Here is a 22328-nt window from a genome sequence, read left to right on the forward strand (position 1 = left end):
AGTGAGCTATGACATGCCAGGAATTTTTCTGGATGCCAAGATAAACTGAAAGGAGATAACTATTCCTTGAACTCAGAGTTTGCATAGTAGTGGTAAAGGTAGACAATCAAATAAAAAAAAATTAAATGGAAAAGATGAGAAGTGCTTTAATAGGTAAGAATAAAAATCTCACATACTTCTAGAAAAATAAAGCTACTGAACAGTGACTACAGTAACAGCTAAACTGAGAGGTGATTATCATAAACTTTCTAACCCATCCATGGCAAATCTATGGGCATATAAACGAATAAATGCAGAACTAATTTTAAGCCTGTTTAAAGAACCCATTTCGAGAAACACACTTCTAGGAACACACACCAGCAATAAAAAAAATAAGCTTAGAAAGTTAGTCATCAGACAGCCTCAGTCATGTCAGAGAATTCACTTCCAAGACTGAGAGCAACTCATTACTTCTTTTACCAACTGAGAAACGCTTCTACGGCTAATTCAAACATATGCCACAAACTCTAGAACAACACTAAAATGCATGCCAGTTTTATTACGCATTTGTCCTCTGAGCTTTTAAAAATATTTGTCCCTTTAAAAATCAGTATCACAAGATCATGGATAAAATGTATTCTTCTAGGCTCAATCACATTTTAGGCCTTGATAAAGATGAAATACTCCCCATCATTCTAGCCACTCTGTTAAACTGTTTCTGATGTGTAACAATGCCGTAAATCATGCTCTCTTGCTGAGACAGGTTGAAAATCAGTTTGTGAAAGGTCAACCATCAATGAATGCTATAAAAATGATGGAGGCAAAGAAAGATTCAAACTGTGAAATAATTAAATGCTGTCTGATTAGTTCAGATTAAAGAGTAAAGAGGCCTCAAGCTGTAAAGAATGAGGTGAATTCTGAGTTCATGTTACTTTGAGGATTTATTCCCAAGAACAGGGAATTGGAAAGAGCCAAGAAATTGCTCAGGGAGGGGGGACCAAGATGGCGACGGGGCAGTAGGGAAACGCCACAGCTCTCTCCAACCAAAAAGAGAGTTCGAGTTCCAACGTTTAATCTCCCCAAGAGACCGACAACAACAAAAAGACGAACACTCAGAGAAAAACCAGAGGTGGAAAATAACAAAAAAAAGAAAGAGAGGAAAAGAAGAATTTCAGAACAGAGAAGAGCGAAGACCCCTCCCCCAACCTTTACTGGCCGCGCGGCAGTGCGCCAAGCCGCCGGCCAGCCGGCCCGGCGGGGGCTGCCGGAGCCACAGAGACACAGGGGGCTGCTTGCAGATCACCAGGTACCGGATTGCAGAACAGCGGATCGCCAGGAACAGAGAAACCTACCAGCCGGGAGTCTCCAGGAGGATCCCACCTCACCCATCACTCTCCACCGGAGCGGAGAGGCTCCATCCCGCCAAAGCCGCCCGGCACCAGCAGCGCCACAAAGGGACCTGTCTGCAGACCCACCCGCCCAATCGCGATCGCAACGACCCGGCGGGGGGCCGCCCAACCCAGCCCGCAACCACCCCAACTGAACTCGGACTGCAACAACAACTGACGGACTGCAACAACAACTGACGACCTACAGGGTGAGTACCCATCAGGGGACAGGGAATCCATCAAGGGAGACCAGAGCTGGAGGGAATCCCCAGACCCTGACCTAGACTCCCTACCCCAACACCCGGACCACAGGACCCACTAAAACTGGGAACTGTTCGAGAGCTCCACCAGCCGGTAGAGCACACTCTGCTGGCCAGGCCAGAGCAAGAGCGCCCTTGGAAGGGAACTTAAATGCTCAAGCCAGGAACAGTGCCCCTGGGTCAAGACTACCAACAGTAGAAGAAATTTGAACTGTGTCCTCCAGGCTGCATAACCAAGGTGGTATACACATTAGCACAGGCCTAACGAGCGCGCTCCAGGCTGGGGCCGGACCCAGGCCAGGGGACCGGCGCCTGAACAAAGCAAAAAGGGTCAGAAGTGGGGCTGTGGCTCAAATGGTAGGGTGCCAGCCCTGAGCTGAAGAGCTGAGGGACAGCACCCAAACCTAGAGTTCAAGCCCACAACCAGCCCAAAACAAACAAACAAAAACACATCAGGAGCCCATAGCAGACTCCAGTATTTGGGAGAGTGCATCCAGAGCATCTGATCTTCCCAAGAGCACCCGCAGGAGCAAACACAAGCAGTCCAGGCTGCTCAACCCTTCCAAAGGCGGGAATTGCTACAGCAGAGAGCTGAGAATCCTAAGTGAATAGCAGCTGGAAATAGGCTCCCAACAGAATCCAGATCAGGCACAGACTCTCTCTACCAATACAGAATCAGCAACCAAGCAAAGACAGACACACCAAAACAAGATTGAAGAGCAGTCTCCTGAACCCCCATGCGAAAATCACAGAGAAAAATCACAAGGTTTACCACTACCCAGGACAGCAAGCTCACCTCAAAAGCCAGCAGCCACGCAGGGGAGAGCCCCAGTGGGAGCAAAGCAGGAATGGAAGACAAAAACTACATCCAAGGGTTGCTGGAGGCAATGACTCAAGAAATAAAGCGAGAAATGGATCAGAAATTGAAAGAGCACAAGGATGAACTATCAAAAGATATACAGGACATCAAACAAAAATTGGATGCAAAAATAGAAGCTGCACAAACCTCAGTAAGAAGTGAGATAAACGCCAAATTAGAGGTAATGCATACTGATATCACCTCATTGAGAGGTGAGATCAGTACTCTGAGAACCAACATTGAATCCATAAAGGGATCCATTTCCACCATGCAAACCACAATAGAAGCCACGGTCAACAGAGTGAATGAAATGGAAGGTAGAGTGTCAGATACAGAAGACAGAATACACCAACTGGACCAAAAAGTGACAGATATGGAAAAATCACTCAAATTAAACCAAAGGGAAATTCAAGAGCAAGCAGATAATGCTAAAAAATTTAACCTTCGCATAATCGGAGTGGACGAAGGTGAGGAATTCCAGAGCAAGGGAATGCAACACCTATTTAACAAGATAGTCAATGAAAATTTTCCCCACCTCAAAAACGACCATCTTAACTACATCACAAAAGCTTATCGAACACCCAACAAGCAAGATCCCAGGAGAAACACTTCTAGGCACATAATAGTAACAATGATGGATCTGAATAATAAGGAAACAATCCTGCATGCAGCAAAAATGAAGAAGGAGCTATACTACAACGGGAAAAAAATTAGAATCACTGCAGATCTCTCCACACAAACAATGAATGCAAGAAAAGCCTGGGAAAGCACCATACGAGCCCTGAGAGCCAATAACTGCCAACCCAGACTGATATACCCGGCAAAGCTAGCATTCACATTCGATGGAGAACTGAAAACTTTTAATAGCAAAGAAAAACTAAATGAATACATAAACATTAAGCCAGCATTACAAAGAATTCTAAGAGGGGGGACACAACCTGAAGAAAGCAACCAGGAACTGGAACCTGCCCCAAACAGGCATTACTCAAAGTCTAACTGAGCAAGCACAGGAGGAAAGGAAAGAAGAAAAACTTAGGAAAACGGAATGGCAGGGACAACAATGCATCTCTCTATACTTTCTCTTAATATAAATGGGCTGAATTCGCCAATTAAAAGAAAACGAACTGAGGACTGGATCAGAAAACAAGACCCATCCATCTGTTGCCTTCAGGAGACCCACCTCTCAGCCAAACATACAAACAAACTCAGAGTGAAGGGGTGGAAAAGGATCTACCAATCAAATTCCCCCAATAAGAAAGCAGGTGTAGCTATCCTGATATCTGACAAAATAAACTTTTCATTAAAATCAGTACAGAAAGACAAGGACGGACACTACATATTAATAAAGGGAACAATCCAAGAGGAGGATATAACCATCATCAACTTATATGCCCCAAATATTGGTGCACCCAGATATGTTAAACAAATGCTCTCAAACTTACAGAATAAAATAGATCCCAATACGATAATACTAGGAGACTTTAACACGCCACTCTCACCAAAGGACAGGTCTACCAACCAGAGGATTGGTAAAGAAGCTACCGAATTAAGTGAGGCCATACTTCAAGCGGAATTAACTGACATCTACCGAGTATTTCACCCTAAAACAACACAGTACACATTCTTCTCAGCAGCTCATGGAACTTTCTCCAAAATAGACCATATCATAGTTCATTCAAGGAACTTAAGCAAATACAAAGGGATCGACATAATCCCCTGTATCCTATCTGACCACAGTGGAATCAAGCTAGCTCTCAATAACAAAGCATACCGCAGAAATTTCTCTAATACATGGAAATTGAACAGCACACTCCTTAACAAGGCCTGGGTAACAGAAGAGATCAGAGAAGAAATAAAGCATTTCCTAGAACTCAATGAAAATGAAAACACCTCACAAAGAAACTTGTGGGACACAGCAAAAGCAGTCCTGAGGGGCAAATTTATTGCCCTCAGTGCCCACATCAAGAGAATGGAGACAGACCAAGTAAATAATCTCATGTTGCAACTAAAACAGCTAGAAAAACAAGAAAAAATGGGACCCAAAGCTACTAGACGAAGCCAGATAACCAAATTGAGAGCAGAGATTAACCAATTAGAAAATCAGAAAACCATAACCAAAATAAACCAAACAAAAAGCTGGTTCTTTGAAAAAATAAACAAAATTGATGGCCCGTTGGCAAGATTAATTAAAAAAAGAAGAGAGGAAACCCATATTAATAGGATTAGGGATGCCACGGGAAACATCACAACACGCACCCAAGATATCCAAACAATTCTAACAGACTACTTTCAAAAGCTATACTCTCTAAAGGAAGAAAATCTGGCGGAAATGGATGCATTTTTAGAGAAATACAAGTTACCCAAACTGAGCAAAGAAGAAGTTAACCAAGTAAATAAGCCAATATCCTATAATGAGATACAGGAAGCTATCAAAAGTCTTCCAACAAAAAAAAGCCCAGGACCAGATGGATTCACAGCAGAATTCTATAAGACCTTTAAAGAAGAACTAATACCCATACTCCTCAAGCTCTTCAGAGAAACAGAGAAGGAGGGAGCTATCCCAAACTCATTCTACGAAGCCAATATCACACTCATCCCCAAACCAGGCAAAGACCCAACCAAAAAGGAGAATTACAGGCCAATCTCCTTGATGAACACAGATGCAAAGATCCTTAACAAGATTCTAGCTAACAGAATCCAGAAACACATAAAAAAAATAATACACTATGATCAGGTAGGCTTCATCCCAGAGACACAGGGATGGTTTAACATACGTAAGTCAATAAATGTAATCCAGCATATCAACAGAGCCAAGGTCAAGAATCACATGATTATCGCCACAGATGCAGAAAAGGCCTTTGATAAAATTCAACATTCATTCATGCTAAAAGCTCTGGAGAAAATAGGAATAGAAGGAACATTTCTAAAAACAATAAAAGCCATTTATGACAGACCAATAGCCAATATTATACTTAATGGGGAAAAGCTACAACCAATCCTCCTAAAAACAGGAACAAGGCAAGGATGTCCACTGTCTCCACTCCTCTTCAACATAGTCCTAGAACCCTTAGCCAGGGCAATAAGGCAAGAAAAAGACATTAAAGGGATCCGCATAGGGAAAGAAGAAGTGAAACTATCCCTTTTTGCAGACGACATGATACTATACCTCCACGATCCCAAAAACTCCATCCCCAAACTTTTAGAAATCATAAGTCACTTCGGCAAAATAGCAGGATACAAAATAAACCCACAAAAATCAGTTGCCTTCCTATACACTGATAACGCACAGGAAGAGAGGGAAATAAAGGGAGCAACCCCATTCACAATAACCTCCCAAAAAATAAAATATTTAGGAATTAACCTAACCAAAGATGTAAAAGAACTATTTAATGAGAACTATAAAAAGTTAAAGAAAGAAATTGCAGAAGACACTAGGAAATGGAAAGACCTCCCATGCTCCTGGATAGGCCGACTTAATATAGTAAAGATGGTGATACTTCCAAAATTAATATACAAATTCAATGCAATTCCTATTAAAATCCCAATGACGTACATCACTGAAATACAGAAAACAGTCCAAAAATTTATATGGAACAACAAAAGACCTAGAATAGCCAAAACAATTCTAGGGGATAAAGACAATATGGGAGGGCTATCCATGCCGAACTTCAAACTCTACTACAGAGCTATAATCACAAAGACAGCATGGTACTGGCACAAAAACAGACCCGAAGACCAATGGAACAGAATAGAAGATCCAGATATAAATCCACAGGCCTACAGCCAGCTGATATTCGACAAAGGAGCCAAAGACATACAATGGAAGAAACACAGCCTCTTCAACCGCTGGTGCTGGGAAAACTGGGCAGCCACATGCAGAAAACTAAAAGTGGACCCCAGCCTATCACCATGCACCAACATCAACTCAAAATGGATTAAAGACCTTAACATTAAACCTGAATCTCTGAAACTACTGCAGGACAGAGTAGGAGAGACACTTGAACTAATAGGCACAGGAAGGAACTTCCTGAACAGAGTCCCAGGGTCACAACAAGTTGGAGAGAGACTCGACAAATGGGACTACCTTAAAATAAAAAGCTTCTGCACAGCTAAATCTATCGCAACTAAGCTAGAAAGACAACCAACTAATTGGGAAAAAATATTTACCAGCAATATATCAGACAAGGGGTTAACATCCTGTATATACAGGGAACTCAAGAAACTAATCCCTCCCAAACCTAACAAACCAATTACTAAATGGGCAAGGGAACTAAAGAGGGACTTCTCAAATGAAGAAATAAAAATGGCAAAGAAACACATGAGGAAATGTTCATCATCCCTGGTGGTGAAGGAAATGCAAATAAAGACAACCCTGAGATACCACCTTACCCCAGTCAGAATGTCCCACATCCACAAATCAGCCAACGACAAATGCTGGAGGGGATGTGGAGAAAGAGGAACCCTATTACACTGCTGGTGGGAATGTACACTTATACAACCACTTTGGAAAGCAGTCTGGAGGGTCCTTAGAAAGCTAAAGATTGACCTCCCTTACGACCCAGTCATACCACTTCTAGGCATCTACCCTGAACAACAGGAACCAATATACAAGGACACGTGCACCTCCATGTTTATTGCAGCACTGTTCGCAATAGCTAGGATATGGAAACAACCTAGGTGCCCCACCACAGATGAATGGATCCAAAAATTGTGGTATCTATACACAATGGAATATTATGCAGCCATTAGAAATGACAAAATAATGGCATTTGCAGGGAAATGGATGGAGCTAGAAGGAATCATGTTGAGCGAGGTAAGCCAAGAACGAAGAGACAAACGGTACATGGTCTCCCTCATAAGTGGATGCTAAATCCAAAAGGTTAGGTGATACGACAAAACTAACAGGACTTAAGAAACAAAGAACTCCCGCTCATCTGGTTGAACCACTACTAAATATCCTCATGCTGCTGATCACAAATATGGTACATAACATGTGAACACTGTTATATATTACAGACTGTGGTAGACAATTTGCTCCAGGGAAGTTAGAATGAACTTGTGACTTTGAAATTATGTAATCATTTAATCACAATCAAAAAAAAAAAAAAAAAAGAACCTCGGGGAAGGGAGGGAGGGAGGGGATGGTAGGGGGAAAACAATGGAGGGGGGTAACAATGTTCAAGAGGAAGTGTACTCATAACCTCACTCATGTAACTGTAACCCTCTGTATAGTAGCTTTACAATAAAAAAAAAAAAAAAAAAAAAAAAAAAAAAAAACTTCAAAAAAAAAAAAAAAAAAAAAGAAATTGCTCAGATAGGTTACAAGGTAGTTACTGCTCAGTAGAGGCCAAATATAGAAGGAAGGAGGGTGAGACAAATTAATTTTGTATGTATTGAGTTTGAGGCTTCTGCAGGACAAAATTGGAGATAGCAAAAAGGGTAATGTCTAAGTACAATGTAAAGATATATAAAAGAATTATAAATTAGTATAAGAGAAAATATTGAAATATTATTTAGTCTATGTATGCTTCATTTAAGCCAATTGATATATATATATATATATATATATATATATATATATATATATATATATATATACGTATGTATGTATGTATGTATAAGTATAGACACAAGCTATGGTCTATCTTATTTTGAAAGGCTATTTCAATCTCTTAAGCATATTTCCAAAATTCCATAGTACACTTTCACTAACAAGAACTGTTGAACATCTCACTAATTTAAGAGGAAATCCAATCATACATTTTCTGTCTATTTACAGAAATAGTCACTTCAGTGGTGTTTCTGGAAAACTTTAATGATGCTATCATCAGTCTTGTTTCCAGTATTTCTTATGGAGTGCCATATTGTTTCATATGCTTTCACCTGAGAAAAGAATGGATCCGTGCATGGTAAGAATTGGCAGATGTTTGGATATGTGTATGACATAACTGAGATAATAATTAATAATTTTATCAAGCATTTACTAAAGGATAGCACGCCATATCTTACTGAATTATGAAAATAAAAATGAGGGCCTACAATATTCAATTTGGCCAAAGTCACAGAATTTGGAAATAGCCAAGTTTCCACTATACTTCTAAGTCAGGTGACTACCTGAATCACATAACTAGTATCAGCTTAGCTATGTTTTCAGGATGGGGGACAAATTTCCTAGTCATACTTTACTATTCTCATCTATACAATGGAATATTCAAAGTTCTTATATTATATGGAACTTGTGTTTTAAAGAGTTAATACATGTAAAGAATGTAAAAATCTAAAAAGCAAGTGGTCAATAAAGGTTAGGCATATAATTTGTTAATATTGATTTTCTTTCACTATTCTAATCTTGACTCTAATTGATCCTACTATAATTTCTGGAAACAGCTAAGTAAAGTGATACAGGTGATACAGGTGTTCTAGTATTATATCTAGAACTTCTTATTTGCTTTTTTTTTTAAATCTATTTAATGTTATAAGCTAAGAGAGATTCTCAGTTCTCTTACTACTGATATGTTTCTGTTTCATTTTGTAGCTCCTAAATTTGCTTTATGGTTTTCTTTCCCTAACTTCTGTTGGGTTGATATCAAATTCCATTTCTGTTTTTAGCTCATTTCAAAGCTATGGATATTCTTTTTTACTTATTTCTTCAATTTTCACTAAGCATATTTAATTATAAAAGTTCCTAGCAAAATAAAGTTCCTAGCAAGCTACTAATTTTCTACTGCTGCATAAGAAATGATCATTAATGCAATGATTTAACATAACAAGTATCTCAGAGTTCAGAAGATCAAAAGTCTGGCATTGACCAATTTGGTTCACTGTGCAGGGCCTTACAAGGAGAAAACCAAGATGCCAGCCAGACGGTACTCTCATTTGAAGGGTTTAGGGAAAATAAACTAGCAGGTCAAATACAAAGTTAAACAGAGAGCCTGAAAGCCTTCTGTAAACATCAACTACACATTCATTCTTCCTTTTTACAAGTGATATCCATGTAAGAAGTCCCATCTCTCTAATTATTTGCCAGTACTTAAGGAACTGTAATGACAGCATCTTATTGTTATATTGTCCATTGCAGTCACCATATAATCAAAGAACATTTTCAGATAAAAGCCTACTTGAAAACATTTTAGTTAATGTCCCCAGGTATTTTGAGCCAATTATATTGTACATCCATATCGTAATATATTCAGAGACATGAATTCTTAAGGACTCGGACATTATACATTGAGGTTGCAGCACAAATAGATTGAGCCTCTTCTGCAACATGTCTACTTTACCCAGGGATAAATTAGAAATAGGCAATTATCACTATGAAAATCCTAGTGCAAAGTAAAATGTAGCATACTCCATATTTTGGTGCAAGAAAAAGATTTGAGAAATCTATGACTCATTCGGCAAGGATATGAAGGTCACACAAGAAGGGAAAGAGTGGATAAAGAGGAGAAAGGGAGAGAATGAAGCCCCACAACTGACAAAATAAAAAGGAAAAGTGAAGGGGATGAGAAAGTGGCTCAGTGGTAGAGTGCTTGCCTTGCATGCATGAGGCCCTGGGTTCGATTCCTTAGCACCACATAAGCAAAAAGAAAAAAGCCAGAAGTGGTGCTGTGGCTCAAGTGGTAGAGTGCTAACCTTGAGCTGAAGAGCTGAGGGACAGTGCCTAGGCCCAGAGTTCGGGCTCCAGGACTGGACCCCCCCCCCAAAAAAAAAGGAAAAGTGAGGATTGTGGGTTGAAACTAATACAAGAGTATATTGAAAGGGATGATATTGATAAAACTGTTTTGCTTAATGGCAACTCTTTTGTTCAACTATTTAAAGATAATAAAATAATAAAAAAGGAACAGAAATAGAATGTTTCTTACAACCTAATCCTGTCCAATCTAAAGAAAGAAGAAAATGACAAGCAAGAAAGGCTATAAAACATTTATTTATTGTACAAAAAATAGTATCCAAAAAATATAAGCAACCCCAACAAATAACATCCTTTTAATAACAAAGACTTTTTTTCTTTTGATTATACAAGTAATCTGCTAGTCTGCTAACCAGTCTTGAAGATTACCAAATTCTAGACAGAATATTGAAGGTACTGGCAATGATTTTTCAGGAACTTCAATGGCACATTCATTTCCTACGGCCAAAAATGTTAAACTCAACCATTTTTAAGTTAAAATTTTGAAAACAAACTTTAATTAGATCAATCAACTTATTTTTCCATGCAAGCTGATTTTCCAAAAATATGATTATAATAGCACTGATTTAGGAAATCTTTTTCATCAGAGTGATTTTTCTACTAATATGTAGCTGGAACTACTTGTATGCTATCAGTTCAAGATTTGCAAGGCAGAGAGTTGACTACAGACATTTCTTCCTTTCCAAACATAAATTTTGGCATCCTTCTCCAGAGACGACATGTGCTCAAGGGTAGCTTCCCAACAATCATTGTTCATTCTTCTAGTCACCAAGCTTTTTCTGACCTTCATATTCATACAATTCTTGGAAAGTCATTCCTATAACAATACTTATTCATTCATTCATTCTGCAAAGATGTGTTAGGTTCTGTGTATGAGAAGCATTTGGCATAAATGAGCATTTATCAATGGCTTTACTGTATGCCAATAACGAGAAGAGCGCGGCTGAAATCAGGAAAGCAACTCCTTTTGTAATAGCTCCACAAAAAATGAAATACCTAGGAGTTAAATTAACTAAAGAAGTGAAGGACCTGTATGATGAAAACTTTAAAAACCCGAAAAAGCAAATTAAAGCAGAACTAAGGAAGTGGAAAAAACTCCCGTACTCCTGGATTGGGAAGATTAACATCGTTGAAATGGTAATACTGCCAAAGGCTATCTACAAATTCAATGCCATACCTACCAATATCCAAACCTCATTTTTCAATGAAATAGAAGAGGCAACCCCAAAATTCATATGGAACAATAAAAGACCCCAAATAGCAAAAACAATCCTCAGCAGAAAGAACAGTGTTGGAGGAATCAATACCAAACTTCAAACTCTACTACAAAGCCATAGTAATCCAAACATCTTGGTACTGGCACAAGAACAGACCTGAGACCAATAAAATAGAACTGAAGACCCAGAAATGAACCTACAGACCTATAGCCACCTAATCTTCGATAAGGTAGCTAAAAAATAGAATGGAAGAAAAACAGCCTCCTCAGTAAATGGTGCTGGCAAAAACAGCCTAACACCTGTAGGAAACTTAAGCTAGATCCCTCTATATCATCCTGCACCAGAGTCAACTCCAAATGGATCGAAGACTCTGAAGTCAAAGCAGACACCCTGAAAACATTACAGGAAGGAACAGGAGAAACTCTAGGGCTCCTTAATAAAGACCCAGAAACACAACAAATCAAAGAAAGCTTGGACAAATGGGATTGCAAGAAATTGCAGAGCTTCTGCTTGGCAAAGGACATAGTTAGCAAGATCAATAGAAAGCCAACGGATTGGGAGAAGATCTTCACTAGCCATACAATGGACAAGTGTCTCATACCTAAAATATACTTAGAACTCAAAAAATTAAATCCCCAACAACAAATCCTCAAAGAAACAACTGCCTGATAAATAAGTGGGCTAAAAACTTAATCAAAACAACATTGAGATTCCACCTCACCCCAGTTAGAATAGCTATAATTAAGAAATCTGATAACAACAGATGCTGGAGGGGATGTGGCCAAAAGGGAACCCTACTGCATTGTTGGTGGGAGTGTAAACTTGTTCAACGACTTTGGAAAGCAGTATGGAAGTTTCTCAAAAGATTCCACATAGAGCTCCCCTATGGCTCATCAGTCCCACTTTGAGGCATTTATGCCATAGTTAATATACATTTTTCCTAAAAGTCATATTATTTTTCTAAGAAGAAACTCTGGTCTCATAGCTTAAACAACAAAAAAGAAAAGTCGTATATTGATATGGATTTACAGTACTAAAGCTGTGAGCTTTTATTTATTTATTTAACCAATGTTTCCTAGTTAAAGAATTTCTGCCTCCATGAAAGACTGGCTCTGTAGTTCTTTCTTGAGGACTTTGAAATAATAAAACTTGTATTTAATATTTAAAAATAGAAATTAGCATTTATTTAAGTTCAAATATAGGTGACTCCTACTCAGTGGCTTGGAATCCTGTGGTGTTGGTTAAGTTGCTTATTCATCTATAAAATGGGATAATAATAACCATCCTTACACACAGTTCATATAAAATTATCTCCAAAATGAAATGAAATGATAAACTTAAGGCACGTAAGAGCTTACTTGACATTTCTAAATGTTCATATTATCTATTACTACTGCTATTACTACTACTACTACTATTCCTACTATTCCTACTCTTGCTGTTATTGCCTTGTAATTGTCTTGCCCAAAAGAAAACCAAAGATATATAAAGCATAGTTCAAATGGTAGAGCACCTGCCTAGCCAGTATGAAGCCCTGAGTTCAAGCCCTAGGTGAGCAAAAAGAGAAAAAAGAACAAGTACAAATACTACAGAATGTTCTACTCTGAAAGAGGAAAAGACCATATGTGTATGAAATATTAAATAATCAATATGAGTCTGTAAGAACCAGGACCATGAGACTCACATATGGCAGTATGGAATCGTGATTAAGATACAAACTGCTAAAATCGTTTACTTCTGTTCAAGTTGTGAGCAGCATGTGTCACCTTCTTGTGCCTCCATCTCTGTCATTGTGAAGTGAAATTACAGCATAGGACCATTCACTGAAGTAATACTTGTAAGGCACCTGTGTCAGTACTTGGAACAGAGTGGTTTATAAATATTAGTCATTATTACATCCTGTCTAGGCAACTTAAGACCTAGTTCAGAGAAATGCAACAAATATTTGTTGCAGCTTATCACAGTATTGTTGCTATTAAATAAAATGCTTAAATACGGATATAGGTTGACCCATTGTATCAATGAGATGTACAAGACACTATGTTGAAAAATGAACTTTACAATTTAGGCGGAGAGGGAGTTGAGGGGGGTGGTAGGGAGAGTAGTTGTGGAGGTGAGAGGGAAGGGAGGGTAGGGGAAAAACAAAGGAGGAGGCAACAATGCTTGATAGGAAATGTGCTCATTACCTTGCTCATATAACTGTAACACCTCTGTACAGTATTTTTACAATAAAAAACGTATTTTAAAATATATTAAAAGTGAAGGGAAGGGGCGGGGAAGGTGGCTCAGTGGTAGAGTGCTTGCCTTGCATGCATGAGGCCCTGGGTTCCATTCCTCAGCACCACATAAGCAGAAAAGGCCAGAAGTGGCACTGTGGCTCAAGTGGTAGAGCGCTAGCCTTGAGCTGAAGAGCTGAGGGACAGCGCCCATGAATTCCATTTCATGGCATTTCCTCCCTCTCCCCCCCCCCACATTATCTCCCTTGATCCTCCCAATAATATCACAATTAGAAAGGGCAAATACTTTTCCCCGTGTTTATGATACAGCCACAATGAAGCAGATCTGTAGGCTTCAAGTCCAGTAACTCTTCAAGTGACTACCCTTGGGGATGAACTGGATAACAAATTGAATTTAGAACTGATAACTTCAGGGGAGCAAATCTTCAGGGGTTTGCTTTTACCTTCATTTCAGAACGAATTTTTTGTTTCTGAGACAATCAAATTTATACCACAGTCACTACATACAGATGTCTGAAGGGCAGATACCCACATAAAGTGTTTTTCTTTTCTTTCTTTTCTGGTAAAGACAGCCTGGAAACAGCTCCCTCTTGCGGTCTATAAAAGCATGCTTTCACCAGAGTCAAAACCGAATAGTTGGAGACGTGTAGCCACATAGATTCCTGCCCTTTCCTAGGGTCCCTGGCAGACTCCTGCTGTTACCCAAGTAAATAATTAATAAGAAAACGTTTTCTTCCTTCTTTCCTAGCGCCTCTTTTGCACCTGAAGATTCCTGTTTCTCTCCTTGGAGCTCAGGCGCCTGGAAATCTGGCCCTGGACAGTATTGCCTTGGCTTTATGCTGATTGGCAGCTAGTCTTTTTCCACTCCAAAGAAGTCTCCAATGACGAAGTCTTCACCGACGAAGGCCCCCCCAGTTCCCGCCATCACTGCTGTAGCAATCAGGCTTTCGGAAGAAACTCTTCGAAACCTTGTTTTAAGAAACCTTTCTTAGTCCCTAGTCACCACAATGCGTCAGGACAGCCTGAAGACCTTTGGCGGAGCGCACCGCCACCAAAGGGCGGAGCGTGACAAGTCCACAAGGGAGGTCGAGTGACAAGTCGCAAGCATTCAGACGTCCCTGAGAAAGAGGGCTTCAGGAGCGGGGCGGGGACAGATGTCATTCCCCGGAGCAAAATTGCCTCGGGAATAAAATCAACCACACTGGCTGTCCAGGGACGCCTTGGTCAGAGGAAGAAACTCGGGCTGGAGGGGGGGGAAGGCAGGGCGCCAAGTTCAAGTGCGGGAGCGAGCTCACGCGGGTGCATGAACGCGGGATTGCTATGCACCGCTTTTACTACACCTGTTGAAATCAAGTGTGCAGTTGAGGTGGCTGATGGAGGTGTGAGATCATTGAAGAGCTCACGGAAGGCGAGACACGGCCAGTTCTCCAAGTGTGGGAAAGAGAAGAGCGGGAAAGCGTCCCCGGATCCCGCCCTCAGTGTGGAGGAATCGAAGGCTCCCAGCCCTCAATCCCAGCAGCTGGGAGGCAAAAAGGACAAATCGCCGGCGGCGATGGGGAGGGGCTAGGCGGGAGGGAGGCCCGAACCATCTCCAGCCAGTAGGACACGAGGAAGCAAACCCTCTCATAAATGAGTTGAGTTTGGAGTCCAGGGCTCCTGAGCCGCTTGGAGCGCGTTGCCTGAGTTGCAAACGGGCAAAGCAGGGAGAGGGATCGGAGCGCGGGAAGGAGCGCTGCTCAGGGGGCCGGGTGGGAGGTCGAGGCGGGCGAGCGCAGGCGAACGGACGCGCGCAGCAAAGGCAGCGCGCTGGGCGCACAGATCCCAAGTCCAAGGCTGCTCGCTGGGATTTCCAGCAGCGTCTCGGACGGAGGTCACTGCATGGACAGCATGAGTTTCTCCGGAGGTTCCGACGCGGGGGCCGATGGCAACCGTAGCCGCTGGTGGCCCGTGGCTGCCGAAGGTGCTAATGCTAGCCAAGAAACGGAAGGGCACGGGGGAGGCGGCGGGCCGCCGGAGGACGTGCGCAACGAGGAGCTGGCCAAGTTGGAGATCGCGGTGCTGGCGGTGACTTTCGTGGTGGCCGTGCTGGGCAATAGCAGTGTGTTGCTGGCCCTGCACCGCACCCAGCGCAAGACGTCCCGCATGCACCTCTTCATACGACACCTCAGCTTGGCGGACCTGGCGGTCGCTTTCTTCCAGGTGTTACCGCAGCTGTGCTGGGACATCACCTACCGCTTCCGCGGCCCGGACTGGCTGTGCCGCGTGGTGAAGCACCTGCAGGTGTTCGCCATGTTCGCGTCGGCCTACATGCTGGTGGTCATGACCGCCGACCGCTACATCGCCGTGTGCCACCCGCTCAAGACGCTGCAGCAGCCCGCGCGCCGCTCGCGCCTCATGATTGCCGCCTCCTGGGTGCTGAGTTTCGTGCTCAGCACGCCCCAGTACTTCATCTTCTCCATGATCGAGGTGAACAATGTCACCAAGGCCCAGGACTGCTGGGCCACCTTCATCCAGCCCTGGGGAACCCGCGCCTACGTGACCTGGATGACCAGCGGCATCTTCGTGGCCCCCGTGGCCATCCTGGGGACTTGCTACGGCTTCATCTGCTACCACATCTGGCGCAACGTCCGAGGCAAGACCGCCTCGCGCCAGAACAAGGGTGCCCGGGAAGCGGGGAGCGCCTTCCACAAGGGACTCCTGGTGGCCCCGTGTGTCAGCAGCGTGAAGACCATTTCCCGCGCCAAGATCCGCACGGTGAAGATGACTTTTGTGATCGTGACCGCTTACATCCTCTGCTGGGCGCCTTTCTTCATCATCCAGATGTGGTCGGTCTGGGATGAGAAGTTCATCTGGACCGGTAGGTGCTCAGGACCATGGAAGGACTCTATGTAGTAGGAGGCAGGGAGGGAGAGTGAGGGGTTGTGCAGACAGACAGACAGACAGACAGAGACAAAAAGAAAAACACAGAGACAGACAGAGAGCAATTGCATAGTATTTACCTTTGCATGCGTACCAGTCACATTCAGGAGGAGGAGTAAAAAAATAAATAAAAATGAAATTCCTGGAGTTTCCACTCTAGACATGGTAGACATTATAACGCAGTGTGTCTGCAGTGGGTTCAGTTGTACTGTTCAAGGTCCTAAGACCACAAATCTAGACACGATGTCCTAGAGTCCTTCCTTCACTTAGAAAAACAGCATAAGGACCTTTTGCCAAATAACTAGTTACTGTGTGAATATCCTGCTTTGGGGTCTCACGGGACTCAGAGAAGTATTTTTACTGTCATGACTACTTTTTTGATGGATTATAGAAAGTATCACAACAAATTGATTGTGTAGAAATTCTCCAGGGAGAAAGGTGAGCAAGAGGGGCATATTTTCCTGGGGATAATGAGGAAAGGATGTTAGTAAGTCAAGACTTCTAAATTAGCATTTAGTTCATGCTCCTTTTCTTGTTTTAATTTTTTGGCAGACCTCAATTCTGTGTACAAGGGGGGTTTGTTTTAATAAGTTTGTTTATATATTCACTATATTCTGTCAGTCTTTCTACCAGTGATAATTCCCTTTTTCCTGCTATTTTAAAGCAGGTCTATGAATAAACTAACTTATTAAACTAACTCCCTAGTCTTTCAGTATTATTTTGGCCACTTACTACTCACACCAACACAAATCTTGCAATAGAGTTTACTGGGAATTTTCTCTACATATAGTAGCATGTTTGGTTTTTAGTTCCTTCACAGCTAGAAATTAAAAAAAAAAATTTCACTTAGGCTTGCTAGAAATTTCCTATTTTGAATTTCATTTTAGTAAGAAAAAGTTGTTTCACACCCAATATATTACAGAAATATTTTTGATAGCAAATGTTCTGAAGACACAGATATCAGGGAAAGGTTATCTTTCATGTTTTATGATTGAAGTTGGATTCATACACCATATTGGTGTATGAAGTTGATGTAAACAAATAAAGGCTCTTGTATGCTGCATTACCACTAATGGCAAACACAATATTAACTATATTTTTTTTGTTTACCATGTCCTGGCTTTCTTGATTTTTAGAAACCTCTGATATTAACAAATAAAAAACTCAAGTCCTTTGTTTTATTGAGATTGACATCCAACTACTAAAACTTCACTTGCACCTAGATGTGTTGAGTATTTCTATTGTTTTTGTTATAGCCATGGGCCATGATCATCATTAGCAGCAACATCTAGCACACACACACAAAAAATAAACAATCTGTAATTCATTCTGCTATACTGTGGGTGAGAATGCCACATTTATAAACTAGACAAGTAATTGTCAGTGCTCAATGATGGTATTTTTAAGTATATAATGAATGCAATAGTTTCACTGAAAAGTTGTGCTATTTATGTGGTTTACCAATGCTAGTTAGCATAAAATATTTCATAATCCTCCTGCACGTTCTTAATTCTTCTGGTCTTATTATAATTTGAGCCCCAAAGATGGTCTTTTCCTAAAAGCAAGCCACATGTCTAATTACCCACAGAAGACAACACAACAGCTTGCTTCATTCTTCTTTTCTGTGCAGTTTCCATATCAAAAGCATACGTTCAAAGTTTAAAACTTTAAAACTATAAATAAAACCCAATATGTATGTATACAACATAGTATATGTAATTAGAGACTTAAAGTGTCATGGAAATTGTAAACCGTTCTGTAAATGCTTTGTCTATTAGCACTTGTGCATTTGGAAGGGAAGGGATAGTATACAGATTTTTTAAGTGAACCATTTCATAGCTTTACCCTCTTCAAATTCCCATTTGAAATGGTATTTAATTGTTCCAATCATGGTTTAAAAGCTTTTTCATTCATTTCAAATCATTTTTATAAAACTATTTTTATAATCAAGCATATTCCAAGCAACACCCATTTCTCTGAAACATTATTTTATTAGTTTGTTTTCTTTTCTACTAACTCAGAACCTGTTTCACTCCTCTTTGGTCTTTAGGAAAATGAGTTTATACAGTGCTTGATTTCTCACTTTTATGGTCTCTCCGTGTGTTTTTCATACAGATTCAGAAAACCCTTCCATCACCATTACAGCTTTACTGGCTTCCTTGAATAGTTGCTGCAATCCCTGGATATACATGTTTTTCAGTGGCCACCTTCTGCAAGACTGTGTGCAAAGTTTCCCGTGCTGCCAAAACATGAAGCAACAATTCCACAAAGAAGATACCGACAGTATGAGCAGAAGACAGACTTCTTATTCCAACAACCGAAGTCCAACAAACAGTACTGGCACATGGAAGGATTCACCCAAATCTTCCAAGTCCATCAAATTCATTCCTGTATCAACCTGAGGCCTAACTCATGCAGCCTGACTCTTGTTACTGACATTTTGATCCATTAGCTGAGTCCAGCTAGAAATCATAAGAACAAACAAACTTACATCAGACACGCAGAAATCAACTCATCGGGTACAAGACTTTGTTTCTAGTTGTGTTTTCCACATCACTATGACCAAAAACTATGAATTATTTTATATAGAATGTAAATACAAAAACACGCCACACTGAAATGTGCAGGCCTGAGTTCCAGAAATACAACCAGAGTTCTGTGGAATTCATAACTACCCTGACTTCATATTTTGTGGTTGGTTCATTTAATATTTTGACTTAGGTCATAAGTAAGGCTTGTTTGGTTGAAGTGTCATAGATGCACTATTTCTGAACAAAGTGAGCTCATGCTTTAGGAGAGACTTCAGAGAAATCATGTTTCCATCAGATAAAATCCATTTATTCTTTATCAAATGCAACTCCAAATGGTAATTAGCTGCTGGGTTCCTTGCTAGAGATTTGAGAGGCATATCGGTCAGGAGGGTGATGACTTCAGAGTGAAAATTACCAAGTTCTGTTACACTTTATATGTCACCCTGAATGTAAAATTATAACTTGATAACTGGCAGTGCCCTCTTTAGGTTCTTCAGGTTTTACTGGCCGCAAAAATATAAGTACTAAGTTGCTGAATGTTAGAGAAAAATGTCACTGTCCAAGACAGTGACAATTTTTCTTCCCACTTGCAATTGTTCTAAAATCAGATTTATACAAGGAATGTCAGCTTTTCTATAACATGATTGCCTAAGGTCATCTGTTGACTTTCTCTTGGACATTGTAAACATATTTGACTGGTGTAACAAGGTGTCCTGTGCTATATTATATTCATATTTGGTGAATCTGGATCCAACAATTAGAAAGTGAGTCAGATAGAAATACCCCCACCATGTCAGTGTAGAGAAGATGCAGGTGTGAAGTTAGGAAAAAGCGAATGAGAAAAGAACTGCTCCACATCTTCTCACAATTCCTTCATTATTAACTGTATGGCTTTAGATATGTTTCTTAAAAATACAAAGTCCATTTCATTGGCTCTACCATGGAGTTGGTACCCTCACCTCACAGGGGTGTTATGAGGACTAAAGAAATTTCTATGTATGAAGAGAACTTTATAAACACATGCTATACATATGTCAGTGATTGCTTTTATTGTACTCTCAAGACCTTCAGAATTGTACAGATTTTATTTTCCACTCACTTGTTTTTCATTAACTAGAATTGTTTGTCTCATGTCTGGGATATAAAATCCTAAAATTTAAATATAGATCTGCTGATTCATTGCACAGCATTGCCAGCAACCACTGAGATCGACTTCTCTTGAACGACTGAAATTTTCCAACATAATGGTAGAACTGCTTTCTTTTCAATGTAGGTAAACCAAAGCCAGCCAAGAGCATCCATGTCTGTCCATTTCCAAATAGAGAGAAATTACAACACTGTTTGGCTCTTGCTGTTGCATTTTTTTTTCATTCACAGGATAAATTGTTTGGTTTTTTTCCCTAGCTATTTTGTCTGGCAAGTTCTTGGAGATGCAATGGTTTAAGAATGCACCATAAAATATTTTTCATCTTTTAGAGGAAATGTTGTATTTTAATGATATTCTTGGGTTACGTTCTTCATTTAGAGATAAAAGACTGTGGGCTGAGGCCATCGGCTTTCCTCCTCTTCATTTTCCTGTCTTTCTAAATTCTCAGCCCATAAATTCCCTGGTTTGATATACTAAAAAATATTTTCAAATGTTCTTTAGATATTATCCCCTTAGGTTTTAGAATTCTTTTTCTAAAAATAACAAATAAGGCTAGAATGCAGCTCAGTGGTAAATCACTTGTCTATCATACCCAAGGATCTGAGTTCAATTCCCAACACTGACCCGCCCCCCCAAAAAAGCCACATTGAATAAAAATAACAAATATGTATCTTAAAAGGCTATCAAGTAATATAATTGCTTTTTTATTATTTGAGTTATAGCAGTACAACCATAATCACATCTTTATTAGATAGTGAGCTCTTTGAACAATTGCTTTTTGATTATTCAAAAACTAAAGTCTTTCGGATTGGAACAAAAATGAACTCACCTTTTCCTAATCCATTTCCCAAATACCAATCCCCTGATTCTTTGGTAGATTCTGTTTTAAAATGTTGGCATTTATCATCAGGTGAGGCAACCCTATTTACTTTATCTCTAGGCCATTTCTGAAGTAAGATGCACCATCAACTTGCTCTCTCTTTTCTCATTTTAAATGAACATGAGACAGCAGGAAACAGGTGGGAGACACGAGAAGATGAGGATGTGAGTTTTAGGCAGAGAAAATTAATCTATCGAGTTCTAAACCTGCTTAATGTTATGTGCCTAGAAATGCCATTCATCTAACCCGACATTTCAAGTTGGAAAACTTGTGTCTATTTCAGAAGGAAGAAAACTGGAGGCCTGAGGAGAAGTGTTCAGGGAAAGGAAACTTTTCTTTTCTTGACCAAAGGAAAGATCTGAGATATTATGCTTGATGAAGGCTTCACTTAAGAGTAGATATATTGCATTACTTCATGCTATTTCATAGGGTTTTCTGTGCAAATCTCTGCAAATCACAATATTAGTGTCTTTAATGTGGGTACCATGATTGGTTAAAAATCCACCAGTCAGTAAAAATGGTCTGTTGGATGTTTGATAAGCATAAAATGACTTAAATAAATAAAAAAAATCTAAAGTACATATTAACTTACAATCAGTTAATCTGAGACATATTTTAAAAGATATTTGGCTTTTTATTGTGAAATGTTGCTTTGAAGACTAACTGATATGTAAGAACAAATGTGAAATGAACATATATTGAATGCTTACTTAATATGTGGATGGTCTAAAACTCACAATGAAGTGATAGGTTTAATGGGAAATCACATTCATAATTAAATTCTTATAATGGAAACTAGAAGCTCTTCTAAACACAAAATACAATAGATACACACGCATTCTCCCTTTTACTTGCTTTCTCTCTCTCTCTCTCTCTCTCTCTCTCTCTCTCTCTCCCACACACACACACACACACACACACACACACACACACACACACACACACACACACACAGAAAATTAACTGAAAAGGAAATTCATGAAATTTCTTGGGTCAAGTAGATATAGAATTGCTATCCTCACTCAATAAGACTTATACCGTGGTTGAAAGAAGGTTTTGGTTTTAAAGAAAAAGTTCAAGTAAACTTCACAACACAAAGTACTTTTCCAAATGTATTGCAGTTCCTAGAATGGAAATGCACTCATTGTGAAGAACCACAACATCCGTCTGCTACTATACAAGTAGTCCAGTTAGCTTAAAGTTTCACATTTTTTAGACTCT

At 40.1% G+C, this 22328-nt stretch overlaps 1 protein-coding gene and 1 pseudogene across 1 annotated transcript; both read left to right on the plus strand.

Annotated features, from left to right (window-relative positions):
- LOC122124287 overlaps positions 1–14699 on the plus strand; it is a 62358-nt pseudogene extending 47659 nt beyond the window's left edge.
- A 564-nt stretch (positions 14700–15263) lies between these two features.
- On the plus strand, positions 15264–20627 carry Avpr1a (arginine vasopressin receptor 1A). Its single transcript, XM_042699149.1, has 2 exons — positions 15264–16487; positions 18665–20627. Exons 1-2 carry the CDS (start codon positions 15509–15511, stop codon positions 18949–18951), a joined length of 1266 nt encoding a protein of 421 aa, XP_042555083.1. The 5' UTR covers positions 15264–15508; the 3' UTR covers positions 18952–20627.
- The last annotated feature ends 1701 nt before the right edge of the window (positions 20628–22328 follow it).

Source organism: Dipodomys spectabilis, unplaced genomic scaffold (assembly GCF_019054845.1).
Source record: "Dipodomys spectabilis isolate Male_0828 unplaced genomic scaffold, ASM1905484v1 ptg000234l, whole genome shotgun sequence".
Lineage (NCBI taxonomy): Eukaryota > Metazoa > Chordata > Mammalia > Rodentia > Heteromyidae > Dipodomys > Dipodomys spectabilis.